Raw genomic sequence first — 15,136 nt, 5'->3', positions numbered from 1 at the left:
TTATTTATTTATTTTTTTTATCAATAAACATAGGCAGACTCGTATAGGCAAAATCGTTTTGTTTATTTGAGTGAAAGAGCACGCAATTGTCCGACTCCGCTGGTGTGCTCGAGAGACGCTAGCGGTGTCGATATAGAGCCGATATCATATAGAGCCGCTGAAGAAACGCGAAGCGTTAGGGAAGGAAGATGGCGGACAGTGCCTCGTTGCTAACGTGTGTATCACGTGAGTGAAAACGACCCATTGGTGACAGGCGTTAACCATTGCCACCGGACCGCCGGGTCGTCGAATAATGGAGCATCCTGTCGACGTTTCCACGAAAGTCCTGGCCAAAGATTCTAGAAGTGTCCACCAGCATTTGTGTTTCTATGGAAATCTGTGCAGTGGCGTGTTAGTGTGGTTGCCAGTGTGACAGCGCACGTGCCTGGCAGTGAATGGGTGGAGGAGGAACATTCCTGGCGCTGAGGTTCGTGAGAGCATCCTACATCTGGATGGCAGATGGCGGGAATTGTAAGTATTATCTTTGACTTATTCTAATTTGTCAGTGTGATCACTAGTCATCGGACATAGTTCCATGACGATATCCCTTTCTTCTAATCAGCAAGTAGACAGACGTGAGGACAAATATAAGAAATTTTACATTTGTGACGTGGAGCTAAGAACTGCGAGATGGTATAGTTAGCTTTGAGTTTTCTCTGTGCGAGAATTATTTGGTATTTGACAGTGTATTGGGGCAGAGGATTTGTGTTGTTGTGATCTGACCTGAACGAGCTTAAAAAACACACGTGTGGAAGGATTGTCCTTTGAGGAGTTTATGGTTAATTTTCACGTTTTATTCCCCGTCTCCAGCTCCAGGGGTCTACGGGTCTGTAAAGTTCTACCCGTAGTCTATAGGCTCTGTCTTTACTGTATTCTGTCTTTCTTCCCCTGTTACCTTTACCTTACCCCTGAGTGTGGTGTTTATTGGAAGAAGCTTGGTAGTGTGTGAGCGTGTGATTATCTTCCCCATTACGTACTCTATTGTATTGTTTAAAAAAATATTTGGTTGTTCCTCAAACCTATTTTGAACTTTAAATCATGATGATAAGTAGTGTTCACATTATTACATTTAAAGAATCTGATTGCTCTTTGTTTGCTCGTGAGGATTGTTTATGTTTATTGCATCTCTACAGAGAAATTACCATTGTGGCCTTGTTTGTGTTTACTGAGATTGGATTTGAGATGTGTGTGCACTGACTGCTTTGATTGATGATTGAGTTTAGTTGTTTCCTGACTAGGCTTGATTGAACTAGGGCTTACACCCTGAAGTGTTTACAACTGTAGTTGACTTAGGGATTCTTATTCCTTCTTTCATTTTGCGAACCATTGTGAAGGCACATTTTGATGCTGTGATTACATTTCTATCTGATTGTATTTGTGAGATAATTTGAGGTGATTTTATTTTATTATTATTTGCTATCTGTGTGTGCAACATGGACCGCCACTAGTATTTGATGTGATCTCATGTAAGAAAGAAGGCGAAATGATAGGATTAGAAGGTAAAGCTGTGACTAGACACATAATGCAGAGTGTCGGTCGTTATGACAGAAGTGCGGACAGATTAGCAAACAAACAAGCAGACAGCCTAGATATAGCCAAGAGAGAGAAAGCTAATAAAATTGTTAAGAAAGACAAAGGCATGACTGTTCAGAGTTTGCCAGTGTGTATCTCGTATACAGGTGTGTCCGTCTAGTCGCCACTCGTTGCTCTAGGAGACGGACATTGTAGGGAGGGGAGGGGGTGTTGGCCTCGTCAACCCCAGCGGCCCCCAGCTTAGGATAGTTCTCAAGGAAGATTATTCAAGGAAGTTTCAAGAAAGATTATTCAAGGAAGTGAAGATATGTTTGTTAGTGTAAACCTCCCTGAACAGAATCCGAACCGTGAGTGAGAATGTTGGGATATATTACAATAACAGTTGTCCCACAAAGTCGTCTACGACATCGATATGCTATGTATGGTTGACAGTTATGTATGTGTCTTGATGTAAACTTTGTTGCCACACCTTAAATAAACACGAGCTCCCGCACATCTGACATGATGATGAAGATGATAATGATTTATGATTGATGATTGATTAAAGGATGGATAATTGATAAAGGGTAGTTGATTGATTGATTGAAGGATGGATGATGGATAAAAGGATAGATAATAGATGGATAATAAATGGATGATTGATGATAATGGATAGATTATGGATGAATGATTATTGGATGTTGCTGATTGCTGATTATTGATGGTAATGATTATTGGTGATGATAAATGATTGATGATTAATTGAAGAACGGATGATTGATTAAAGGATGGATTATAGATGAATGACATTGATGGATAATGATGGTGATTAAATTTGATCATGGTTCATAATTATTGATGGTTATGATTGATGATTATTTATGATGAATAAAGATCATTGATGATAATTCATGATGAATGATGATGATAATTGATGATGATCTATCACGATAAATAATTATCGATGATGTAAATAATTATTGATGGTGATTGAAGATTATTTATAAGGAATGAATTGATGATGATGGCTATTAATGCTGATGATTATTATAACAAGTATTGATAATGATTATTGATGATGATAATTGATGCCAATGATCTCTTACGATGAATAATTATTGATGATGGTTGATAATTATTGATGATAATGATTAATTATTATAAATAAAGATTATTGGTGATGGATAAATGCTAATGATTTCATTTAAATGCTTAATGTTGGTGATGTATCATGATAAATAATTATTGACGATGGTTGATAATTATTGATGATAATGATTGATGGTTATTTATGATGATTATTGATGATGGTCAATAATTATTGGCGATCAATGATGATTATTGATGATTAATGATTATTTATCATAAATGAAGGTTATTGATGATGATGGATATGTGATAATGATGATGATTGATGATGATTGATGAGTATTTATCACTAATGAAGACTATTGATGATGGATGATGATAAATGACCAACAGCCAACAGCCAACAGCCAACCGCCAACCGCCAACCGCCAACCGCCAACCGCCGCCCAGTGGTAAAGCTGGTGCCGACCCACCCACTCCCGCCTTGCAGCCGGGGCGGGGCGACTAATTCCTGGGCATGGTTGAGCTATTTTACCATCGAAGAGATACACCTTTACACCAGGTATTTTTGCGTTGAGACCGAAATACACGAACTTTGTTGAAGCTGACAATAATTTGTTTATATGTCCGCTGAAGCCGTAGAAAAGTGACTGGACCTTTTGGCAACATGTAACAGCCGTTAGTTTATGTCTTACAATAAAATGAAATATATTTGATTCATAATTACAGCTTATGTTCTTGTAAAATAAAGGACGTAAACAAACCCTATTTCGCTTTTGTTTTCCATTGAAATGATATTGTTATGCTTTGGTATCCACATAAGGGTTTTAGCGAAACAAAATATTTTCATGTCTATTTAATTTGTGAGTTTGTCTCCCGTTTCTGTTTTTTTTAATTATTTTTTCACGTGGGTGCTTGTTGTGTATGAATATGTGTGTGTGTGCGTGTGCGCGTGTGTTGATATATATTACAATTAAGAACCTAGGTTTGTCGGTAACGGGTATCCCACGCATATGCTAATAACCGACTCGAAATCGTAAAAAGAAATTATTATAATTAATGACAGCATTGTATCTGGTGTAAACATAACTTGATCTTTCAAAAGTAAAGCGTCAGAATGGAAACGGAAAGACTAGGAAGACTAAATGAACAGAAAAAGTCAACCCGTGCATGTTTCTTTGTCCAGTGTGATTTACTTGGAAACTAAACGTTTCTTCAGGATGCATTTTGCTAAAGATAACAAAAACAGAAAAAATAAATAAACAATTAAAAACTGTGAGAAGCCTGCAATTTTTTTTATAGATTTAATTCTTTATATCTGTATTGAGAAAAACATTGCGGATAAAGTAACTACCGAAAAGCAAAAAATGGGAGATAACAAGCTCTACTTCTTTTTTGTGGCTTACCTCCCTTGGATTAGTTGTTTAATAATAATGATAATGGGAACTTATTAACGAGCAGCATCACGACCCAGATAGATCGGACTGTCTGTGCAGACCAGTACTGATAAATGAAAGATAACAGCCAGTAAGTAGTATAGACACACTGAACAACATAAAGATGAGGTACAAGATAACAGCCAGTAAGCAGTGATCTTGTATGTATAATACCAGCGGGAGCTGTTGTGCCGGCTTCCACAGACCCCGCACTTCTGTTTGTGGATGTGGATGATGCGTGCACTTCTATTTGTAAATTCCTAAATTCATAGAAAACACAGAAAACCCAAACGTTTCAAATTTAATTAAAAGCATTCTTAAGTTATTATTTGGCACAAAAGTTTTAGAAACAATACATTTCTTGCTTAGCTTAATTCTTGAAAAATCAGAGCAGTGGGCAGGGCAGAGCCACACCTCATGGCCATCAAGCTGACCCCTTGACACGTGCACCTGTGGGTGGTTCGTACAACTATGCAACTTAGTCAACCTCGGCGTGTGGCACTGGCCTTCAGACAGGTCCCCGAATCATAAAGAGAAGTGGTCGAACTCGCAAATAAACCTGTCTTCAACCCTTTATTAAGTAAGACTGAATTGTTTTAGACTTTTTGTTTTTTGAACGAGTGGGTGCAGTTCTTTAAATGCTGCTCCGAAAAATCAGAAGGAACATTTTCCTACTATTGGAAGAGTCAGTCTTAAATACTACTTTCTTACTAGTCTAGTACACATACTTGGAGTCATAAAGACACTAATTAACTAGCATCTGCTCTATTTTTACTTGTTGTACATGCGGTTTTGTCTTTTTTGTAGCTATGTATTAAATCTTACAAACTCCAAAACTGTATGGATAACATCAGGAGACAAAGGTGAGAACAAAAGAGAAGACTTTGAAGAAAAAGACTAAGTTGTCTAATTTTTTATTATGCAGTTCCAAAAGCTGGAAAAAATCCACTCTGATCTGGTGTGGACTTGAACTCATAAAGTCAACGTTTGAAGGTTGATGTAATTTTTCATGTCAACGGAACGCTGATTAACATTTACATTTCGAATCTGACAATAAAAGACCAAACTATAAGTGCTTGGTCAAAAAAAGGCAATTTATTCTTTATTCATAATAAAAAATTTAGTAGATGACTTATGAATGGAGAGCAAATTATCACGTGATTTGTAAAATAAAAGGAAAAGATCATGAAACGATAGACATGTTCTCTGTGGGTGGGCCTCCACTACAAGAAGTGGCTTTCCTGGTGGATATACATCCAAACAGATTGCTTTAACGAGTGTCGTTCTCCGTTTTTCGTTTATTCTTTTTTTCTTTCCAACATTAGGATTTTTGGGTATGGCAACCAATGATCGTTCAAACAGCCCTACCCTGGCATCTTAATCATTGTCAACATCTCATGAGCCTGTCCAGGTGCTCGCAGTAGCAAACACGTTAACGGAAATGTCCTGCCCATGAAAATCTCAAACACGAGCGCGTGGCACATTTCGCGCAGGCTACGGAAGTGGTTCCTTTGTCTTTATACAGGTGTTGTAGTACAGGTGCACTCTTGCCATCCAAAGCTTACTGTCTCTTCTCGCACACAGAAAAGTCTAGTGGGGAAGACACCAACTCCACACACGCCAGTCTCTACATTCAGGTGGCGACGTGTTGTGGTAGTATCGCCCGCCTAGAGCTTGCACTGCATTAAAGAATCCACCCGCAGCCTGGACACACAGTCGACTGGAGCAAGCAGCATGCATGTTGGAATAAAAGGCGGAGTCACAGCGGGATCTGCTGATGCCGTGCAGCGCTCCCTGGGAAAACACAATGTCATCCACATGTAAGCATGGGTTAGATGTCGTAAATAATAGGTCAGAATAATGTAATAACATATTACGTCATTATATTGTATTTACAAATTAGATATTCAATATAGTATTAACAACTTGACTAGAAGGGATTGACAACCCTCTGTGCCGACATTCATGAATCGACAGGTCGCTGTGAGGACATGTGCATTCCAAACCTTCCTGGGTCAACAACAAACTGTGGTTCAACGGGTAAGTTGAGTACTGATAACAATTCATACAGGTGTAGTGATGATGTAACCAGGGCCGCCGAGAGACAGCCCGGGCCGCGTATCTTTTATTCCTAAACGATGAAGCAGCTTCGGAAGCCTTCGGAACTTCTGAAGCCTTCGGAAGCGTGACGTCAGCGACCTTGCACACTTCCCTTCTAACACTAACCTCCGCTTCACTCTTTGAAAGCTATGAAACTTGTTCTGGGGGCTAATTCTACAACTTTTAAATACTGTGAAGGGTGGCATAAAGTGAATTGCGACAGGCAAAATAGCTCAGGGCCCATCCAACACAAGCGAGACGATGTTTCTACAAGTACGTTAGATTACAAAGCTTCGTAAGCTTCGCCTGTATAGTCTAGTGGTTAGGTGTGAGGCCTGATGTTTGAGAGTAGGTGTGTTCGAAACTTGGGGTGGTGATCGTTTTTATTTTGCTTTGGAATGTTTTTCGTTTGATGTGATACTTATATTTCTGAATCTAAAACTTATGAAAGTAAAATTTATTTAGTTATGAATTTAGGCGGAATACCATAGTGGTTCATCAGCAATTATTTAATGCTGTTGAATCTTCAACAAAATTGAGTAAAGAACATTTGAGAACATTATATCACTTTTAAGACTATACGCAGCTAGATTACATGACTTCTCTGGGCAATCAACAGGTTTTAATGAAAGGCTTGATAGAAAATTGATCATATTAGAGAACGAAGAACATTCCAAAGCAAAATAAAAACGATCGCCACACCAAGTTTCGAACACACCTACTTTCAAACATCACGCCTCACATGTAACCACTAGACTACAGAGGCGAAGCTTACGAAGCTAACGGTGCTTTGCAATCTAACGTACTTGTAGAAACATCGTCTCGCTTGTGTTGGATGGGCCCTCATTGATTTTACCTTGACCTGTCATCAGTTTAAGGCCTTGAGCTATTTTGCCTGTCATAGTTCACTTTATGCCACCCTTCACAGTATTTAAAAGTTGTAGAATTAGTCCCCCAGAACAAGTTTCATAGCTTTCAAAGAGTGAAGCGGAGGTTAGTGTTAGAAGGGAAGTGTGCAAGGTCGCTGACGTCACGCTTCCGAAGGCTTCCGAAGCTGCTTCATCGTTTAGGAATAAAAGATACGCGCCCGGGCCCCGGGACAGACGACCTCTCCGGGCCCCTTGTACTTGTAATCGTAAATTATTTTCCCAGTATATAATGTATGTTTACAATTCGAATCTCAATATCTACACTTGAAACTCAACTTCTACATGCGTAATGCTTGGGTGTTCTGTCCGTAGACCTTTCTTTAAAAGAAAAAGAAAAGGAGAAGAAGAAAAAAAATCCACTGACCAAGGCCGGGCCCCCTTGACAGCCGCGGGCCCGGGTACACCAGACCCCCTGTCCCCCCTCTCGTCAGGCCTGGATGTAACTTTCAGACCAAAATACGATCTAGAGCAGACCTGGGCAAACGCCGGCCTCCGGGCCGGATCCGCCTCCTGTCTCTGACCGGCCCGCCCGCTGGCCCGCCCGCCAGTATATATACTATGTATACAGTATTGGGTAAAACTGAAGCACACTCCCGTAGACACCAGAGGTCACCGTACACAAGAAGCCCACACGGCTTGAGTCCACCGGCACCTTGCCTCCAAGCACGGCCTCCAGCCGTCCTCTCAAACAGAACCTCTCCACTCTGCTCAGCGCCTAGGTCAGAACTGCCACGAGGGACGCTGCTCTCTGGGGTCACCAACTGTCACCCAGGGGCTGTGACCAATCGCCAGCGCCCACGACACCCAAGCCACGTCAAAGCGCGTGAACGCTTTTCCCGCCTAAACCGTGCACAGGGAAGGGAGGGGCCCGGACAGTGCACCCCACAGCTACCACCGGCAGCCTTGACCTTTTCCCCGCGAATTGAACAAAAATAGGTCAACCGTCGTCTGCTGTGAGCTGCCTTACTAAAACAGGAGCGTCCCCAGGCGCTGAGAGAAAGGCCGGCCTAGACGAAATCACGACACGAGACAAGTCCTGTGCTGTGTGGCAAGGGAGGCAAGTCATCACAGGAAAACAATACCGCCAGCTAACATGGACGTCATCTTACATAAGGTGACCAGACGTCCCGCTTTAGGCGGGACAGTCCCGCTTTTGACCTCGTGTCCCGCCTGCTCATCGGGCGGGACGCCCAATGTCCCGCTTTCTGGCTTTCTGGAAGTCCATCAAATGTCCCAGTTGTCTTTAAAAATCACTTTTTTCGGCGTTCTTTGACGGTGACGACACCATCATCGGCACGTGTCCCGCTTTCGCCCCCGAAACGTCTGGTCACCTTATCTTACATGACAGACTGAGTGATTCTGGCCGCAACAATACCACACCAGTCTCAGCCACCGCTCCTGCATCCCACTACAAGCTCCCTTTGTTACAGGTGAGCAGCAAGCTCTCAACGTCTCCCCCAACTGCAGCAAAACATCTCTGACTACGCGTCTGCTTGTACACCGAGGCACATCGCCGACCAGCTCTCTTCTATCTTCATTGAAATCTTCAACACATTCTGCCAGCTCACTCTCCATCCTCCCCCAACATGCAAGTTTTAAAGCATCAGTGATTGTCCCTCTCCAGAAGAAGACCAGTGTGATGTAATCAAACGACTGAAGACCGGTGGCATCAACTTTACTGTCGTAAAAAAAGTTCTGGAAAGACTGGCCCTGAGACATATTTATGTACCAGAGGTAGACATTTACCCTCAAATTCGCCCTTCAGGCCAATCGGTCCAGCAAGCCTCCTGGTAGTCTATAGCTCCGCCTTCAACATCATTATTCCACAGAAACTCTTTGATAAACTTCAGCGTTTGGTCTTCCAGTCAGTCGGCTTGTGGATTCCTTACTCTTTTTGCACCTTGTGTGTGTGTGTGTGTGCACCTACGTGTGTGCGTGTGTAACATTGAGAAAAGCAGGTACTCACGCAGAGGTAGCACACATCGTGCCTGTTGCAGGCAGGAGTGAACACACCCCTATATGGAGTGTAACGGGGCGTAGAGCATCCATTGGCATAGTCGTCACAGCTAAACCCATTGCCACAATCCACAAGCAAGGCAAAGGCAAAGCCAAGGGCCAGGACGACATGTCTTTTCCCAAACAGCACCATTCTGAAACAGCATTACACGACACATGTATAAAATATGTACGCAAATCAAAACCTACTTCAACAGTTACGTCTCACCTCAGAACAGACCAACAATAACTAATGGCCAGGTTCATTAACAAGATGTTGTATTCCCCACCTGAAATAAAAACACACGAGAAACACATGAGAATCAAGATTTTATTTGTAAACATAGGTTCCACTCGTCGACACGTCCTGTCAGTTTAACGGCTGCAAACATATGAATTTACAGAATTCGTGGACCTCAGTGATGCCAGGCTTTTCACTTCTCTTAAATAATGTGGATAATCTAAAAGCCTCTAATTCGCAAAGAAACTTAGTTGAGACAAACTTCGTGAATAGTAATACAAGTGTTGTTCTTGTAAGACTTGGCTGTATTAATATTACAGAGAAAGTTTGTCTTCATTTCCCAAACCATTGTGATTCCCAACGAACGTAGCAGACGAGATCATCTGTTTTCATGCAGCTTCATGGAATATCAGGAACCATCAACTGTTCATCGTTTGTTCTTCAATTTCTTGACAAATTATTATTCTAGAGATGTCTGTTTGCTTGACCAACATTCTAGTTTTATCTGCATTCCTTCTCGCATCAATTATTTGGCCATAAGAATAGTACCTTCATTGCATTGTATTGTAGCAAACACTGAAGCTGTGACAAGACAAAGTTTATTTGTTCTTCAGACGAATCAAACAAAAAGTCTAGTATCGTGCCAAGAAAACATCCTGAAGGCAATGATATGTTCAGACCACATGATGATAACAAGCTCTCGTGTAACAAACTCGGCTACATCACAATGACAAGTGTAGTTTTTAAGGCGCATGAAATTAAACAGGACCTCCTCACTCAAAATCTACTCGTGGTAAACTTTGTCAAAGCATTAAAGCTGAAAAAAGAAATTGTAAATGGAAGAAGACATATATAACTACCTTGCAGAAAGTAGTGTTCAGCCAAAATCCTCAGGCAAGTGCAGGAATCGACAAAGTTTGAGACATCACTGAGGTTTTATACTTGATGGTCACGTGGGCAGAAGTTTACACTCACACAAGGTCGTGGGAACAAATTTGTTGTTTTGAGCGAATTCCAGCAGCGCCAGATATTCCAGAGTCAAGAATTTCTTTAAAAAAAATTAGGAAGTGGGCCTTCGGGCAAGCAACTGGATCCTGGCCTATATCTAGATCACCTTTTCTTGAAGGAAGGATGTAGACATTGAAATCCCCAAACAACCAGGGTGTCCTCATCCTGTTTACATGTTTGCTGCTTACACTCAAGGTCAACGGCTGAGTCAACGGGTGTGAGGAGTTTCCCACATCTTGGTCACAGGGTTTTACAGGCTACAGAAACAGTATGTGATGTTTGGTAATAAATGGATAAAATTTCAGTAAGAAAAAATAGTACATACGAAAGAATGACATTTTTTTCTAAATATTAGCCTCTGCACGTGACTGCACATGTGACTTAAACACTGATCTTCTGATTTGCACACTCGTTATCTTATTTGTATTTTTGAAAGCATGACAAATGATTGTTAAAATACTTAATTTTCAAGTTGCTAGAGCACAAGTGAGTGCAATAAATAAATTTAAAAATAATAAAAAGAAGCTCATTAAATATTTTTCGAACGAGCCAATTATACCGGAGTAATTTCTGTCAGAAAGTGCAATCAGTAGAAGTGTAAAACAAGCTGTTATGTTGCTTCTAATGTCTACAAGGGAACTGTAGGTGTCAGACATGAACAATGTGTGTAAAGAGTGGCGACTAGTTTTAAACTAATGCATGTAAGCATAATACATATAACAAAACAGAAAAGTTTAAACATCAGCAAGGTAGAAGCTTTTCCTTCACAAACATACATCTTTGATCCGTTTCTGGTACTAAAGGGTCACGAGCAAACATCATAAAAAGTTATTTGTTGTAACTTGAAACTGTTACATCATGTTTACGAGTTGCAGAAGCATGCTGGGAGAAATGTGTGCTGCGCAGATACAAGTGGAAGCGAGGTTTAACAGGGATCGGGGTCACTCCTTTCATGAGTATGAATATCAACACTGAATCATTACAGAGACCTGCTGGTACCACAGAAATAACACGGAGAGGGACTACATTGTACATCAAGATACACACTTACTACACCTACTGTCTTGCACACTAAGATACACATTTACTATATGTCAAACCTACACCAGCTGATCGTCCGTTAAAACTAGTACATCACATAGAGCCCACATTTCGAAGAATCATGTGATGTTCTCGTTTATATTTATGACCAGGAATTTGAAAAGACTGTCGGGTTAAAGTGTATTTACAATGAGCAGTAATTTTATCATTCTTATTCTTACATGTAATTATATCAGGAGCGATGTTCAATCTCAAAGCAGTGCAATTATGTGCACTACACTGACATTAGACATGAAAGGGTTAAAAGATAAAAATATACTCGTGTATCTTTACTTTCTTTCTCCAACACTCCATCTCTCTCTCATTCCATCTGCGTGTATGTGTGGCTGTCTGTTTAGCGTAAACATGCACGTGCGAGACAGATGTGTTTGTTTTTGAGAACTGCGCAGTTTTGCATGAAGAGCTGACTGTTTAGAAGATCGGGTGTCAGCAGACGACTTTGAAAGCTGGAGGGAGTCTGCAGGTCCAAGACTGGGATCTTAACTGGTGTCTTGCCCTCTGACCTCATTTACCTTCAGTCGTGACCAGTGTTCAAACTGTCAACCGAGATAAGCATCATAAACATTTAGGTTCAGGAACCTACTCCTGTTTTGGAAAAACAGTCCCTCCAAGAACAGTCTAATCACCACTTGGAGGTTAGAAATCGGACAGACAATCAAACAGACTTGAAGACAGACACCAAGACAGACAGACAGACACACAGACAGACAGACACCACACCCAGAACACGTCCACACGCGCACGAGTCAAAGTTCAGGCCTGCTGGACGTCCACAGTCTGACTTTATTCACAGAGTTCACGGCACACAGGAGTGGATGAGGGAGGTGGTGCAGTAGGGCTCGGTGCTGCCGGCATTTTTGTAGAACAAGGCCCCCGCCAGGTGGACGGCCGAGTAGTAGACCTCAGCAGCAGACGTACAGGCGCTGCGCTCCTCGCGCGACAACGCGTCACGACGTCGGGCAATTGCCGCGCATGCGCGCAACATGTTGGCGTGGAAGTAGGAGTCGCACTGGCTTCTGCTGATTCCAGCCATCGCCCCCTGCACGCGCAAAGCATGTCCAGAAAGGTTTCAGTTCGGGATGATTACAGTGGGTTAGGAACATTGGAAGGAGGAGTGGGGTGGGTCAAAGCTGAGAAAATACCTCAGGGGTGGGTGGTGGAGGAAGTATCAACAGGTGTCGGAGTCGAAGCCTCGTTTTCGATTCAGGTGTGTTTGGGGATGTAGATGTTAGCAACGAATTTTATCATCAGACATTGGCATGGTAGGTTATATCACTTCTCATCATTCGTTATATAAGATATACCCGAGTCATATCAATGGTGATATTCTATTGTTATGGCTGTGGTCCAGACTTATAATCTGAGCTATTACTTATCTGCAACATCCCCATTACCTTGTTTTACTTTGTGCATCGAGGGGAAAAAAACTAAAACAAAGAAGAGAGCAGAAGTATGGTAGGGAGTGGGCGAAAAAGAGGTTGGCAAGCAGACACAAGTGAGTAGGAACCGAAGAGAAAGTGATGTAACAGCTGGATGACCTGTGACCTTCATTCTTATCAACATGCGTGCAGTTAAGTCGGTTATCTAAAAATTGACGTTACAGACGTTTCAACAATTACAATTTCCTAAAAAAATAAGACCTTCATAAGTTAAAATAAAATATAGAAAATAAATAAAATAGATAAGAGAAAGGAGCTGTGGTAGACAAGGAAGGGGAGGTAATGGCTGCTAGAGCCAGAGGGAGAGGGTGGGAGGCCTGTATGCGACCTCTCCAGATGCCAGTCAGGAATGCAGGTGTAGAGAGGCGTGGCCAGTACTCAGGTACTTACACAACGATAACAAACATCATGACGGTCGCAAGAGGGCGTGAAGGTGGCCTTGTAGAAGAAGGGGAGGTTACCCGGGATACTGCATCCGTTAGAGTGATCTGTGCATACGTCTCGCTTTCGTCTCTCCTCTGACCCCACGATGACCGAGATCAGACCGAGGGCAACAAGAACACCGAGGACTCTGAGTGAAGTCATTGTAGTGACCAGGACTGAGGACGATGAGATAAGAAGAAAATATACAATAAGCAATTAATGAGCATCATAGCATGGCGAAGCGAATAGCTTTATATATATCTAAAGTGGTTTCATTTATTTATCGACATTCACTGATATACATACGAGCTATAAGGAGATTATTAATAAATGACTTGAAGACTGTACAGAGGAACATGGACACTTACAGATGTCAGTGAGTGAGCTGTGTGCAGTGGCGGGTCTCCATATGAAACAACTGACCGAGAGGCTTTTATACAAGTACAGGCCGGGGTGCGATCTTATCACTTCCAAGGCGTGTCTACATTCTTTGCCTACTTCATGCAGCATGCACGCTCAGGAATGACCTGACATCATTTAATCTTTATCATCGAACAGAAATCTGGTTTCAAAACTTATCTCTTGTAAAATCAGAGCTCTCTGAAATTTTCAGATCGATGTTTTATGTTGTTATGTGTTTTTAATACACTGCATCATAGTGATATGTTCTATCTCAGTAAGCTACACGAGTAAACACACACACTTGTAACTAGTATTGCATTGAGGTCACGTACACAAGCTGTGTAGCTCAGTCGAGGTGTGTCATCAATCACAGCAAAGCCGTTACTTGCACAGAGTCCACAAAACTGATTTACAACCGTCAGTGGCTGGGTGTGAGGAATGTTACACCGACTGCAGTTTCACAGGTGTACCAAGTGTGTACACATCTGTACCAGGAGCACCAAGTCAGTGAACACCTTCATCCCTTAGTTGCTGAAATATGTGCGTGTGTTTGTGCGTTCGTGAGTGCGATTAATACTAGCCATGACATGATGCTGGTCAGCCAGTTCTTCCTCTGGCCCCACAGGTACCCCAAGGGACAGCCTTCCAGAAAGTGCCATGCCGGGTCACGTGGCCAAGAACAAGTAGAGGTTCCCGGTGTCCTGAGTGTGTGGCAACCGTGATTTGTAAAAAATTATATTATTTAGAATGGTAGTGGATTTAATTAAACAAACTTTCACTGTTAACCAGTAATCAATGGCTGGAAATTTATTACCATTTTCAGGGTTACCAATCAATGGCAAAAGCAGAACATTTTATTTTTAACTGAAACATTCTACTGTTATTGTTCCAGAAAATTTTTTCGAGGACTGTTCTTTGTCATCTTAAATGCCAGGGTAAACAAACACAAATGCAGTTTATAAATAGATTGAAAGAAATAAAACTCTACACGTGACAGGGACACAAAGTATATGTGTTATTAACTTAAAGACCCGAAAAAGGTCATGGGACGACCTTCACGTTTACAAGTGACGTGTGTTGTTCACTGCATTATTGTTGTTGTTGTTGTTGTTGTTGTTGTTGTAACAGCCTGTCAGCGTAATACTCTGTTAACATGTCACCAAATGTTAACTTAATTTCATGTTTAACTCGCTTGAACAATAATGATAATAAGAAAGCATATTTTATAAATATACTACTTTTTAATTATAAGGTCGTCCCATGACCTTTTTCGGGTCGTTAGGGAGGTAGGTGTTAGAGACCTCACTTTCCCCCGAGGCCAACTTTACCTATTTCATCTCCATCACTCTTACTTTCCCCATTAAATACCTCTTTCTGTCTGCTGGGTCGTCTAGGGGAAAGTGACCCGCGCTATCCGGGTAT

General features: G+C 41.6%; 1 protein-coding gene and 1 long non-coding RNA gene across 2 annotated transcripts; both read right to left on the bottom strand.

Moving 5' to 3' along the window:
• Window positions 1-5,151: 5,151 nt before the first annotated feature.
• On the bottom strand, window positions 5,152-10,453 carry LOC112553423. The gene is made up of 3 exons (XR_003097050.1): window positions 10,202-10,453; window positions 9,072-9,255; window positions 5,152-5,870 (listed from the first exon to the last, which is right to left on the bottom strand). It is a non-coding gene; the product is annotated as an uncharacterized LOC112553423 (long non-coding RNA).
• Window positions 10,454-12,213: 1,760 nt separating this feature from the next.
• Window positions 12,214-13,811, bottom strand: LOC112577132. The gene is made up of 3 exons (XM_025260105.1): window positions 13,681-13,811; window positions 13,280-13,488; window positions 12,214-12,489 (listed from the first exon to the last, which is right to left on the bottom strand). Exons 2-3 carry the CDS (start codon window positions 13,472-13,474, stop codon window positions 12,247-12,249), a joined length of 438 nt encoding a protein of 145 aa, XP_025115890.1. The 5' UTR covers window positions 13,475-13,488; window positions 13,681-13,811; the 3' UTR covers window positions 12,214-12,246.
• Between the last annotated feature and the right edge of the window lie 1,325 nt (window positions 13,812-15,136).

The sequence above is a fragment of the Pomacea canaliculata genome, linkage group LG12 (genome assembly GCF_003073045.1).
Source record: "Pomacea canaliculata isolate SZHN2017 linkage group LG12, ASM307304v1, whole genome shotgun sequence".
NCBI classification, from domain to species: Eukaryota; Metazoa; Mollusca; class Gastropoda; order Architaenioglossa; family Ampullariidae; genus Pomacea; species Pomacea canaliculata.
This window is presented reverse-complemented; position numbering and strand designations above follow the sequence as displayed.

Excerpts from the sequence above, each read along its gene's own strand:
- LOC112577132 (XM_025260105.1), bottom strand. The coding sequence starts at position 13,474 with ATGACTTCACTCAGAGTCCTCGGTGTTCTTGTTGCCCTCGGTCTGATC. Across the intron at positions 12,490-13,279 it reads ATGATGTTTGTTATCGTTGT|GGGGCGATGGCTGGAATCAG; the intron begins GTAAGTACCTGA and ends TTGCGCGTGCAG.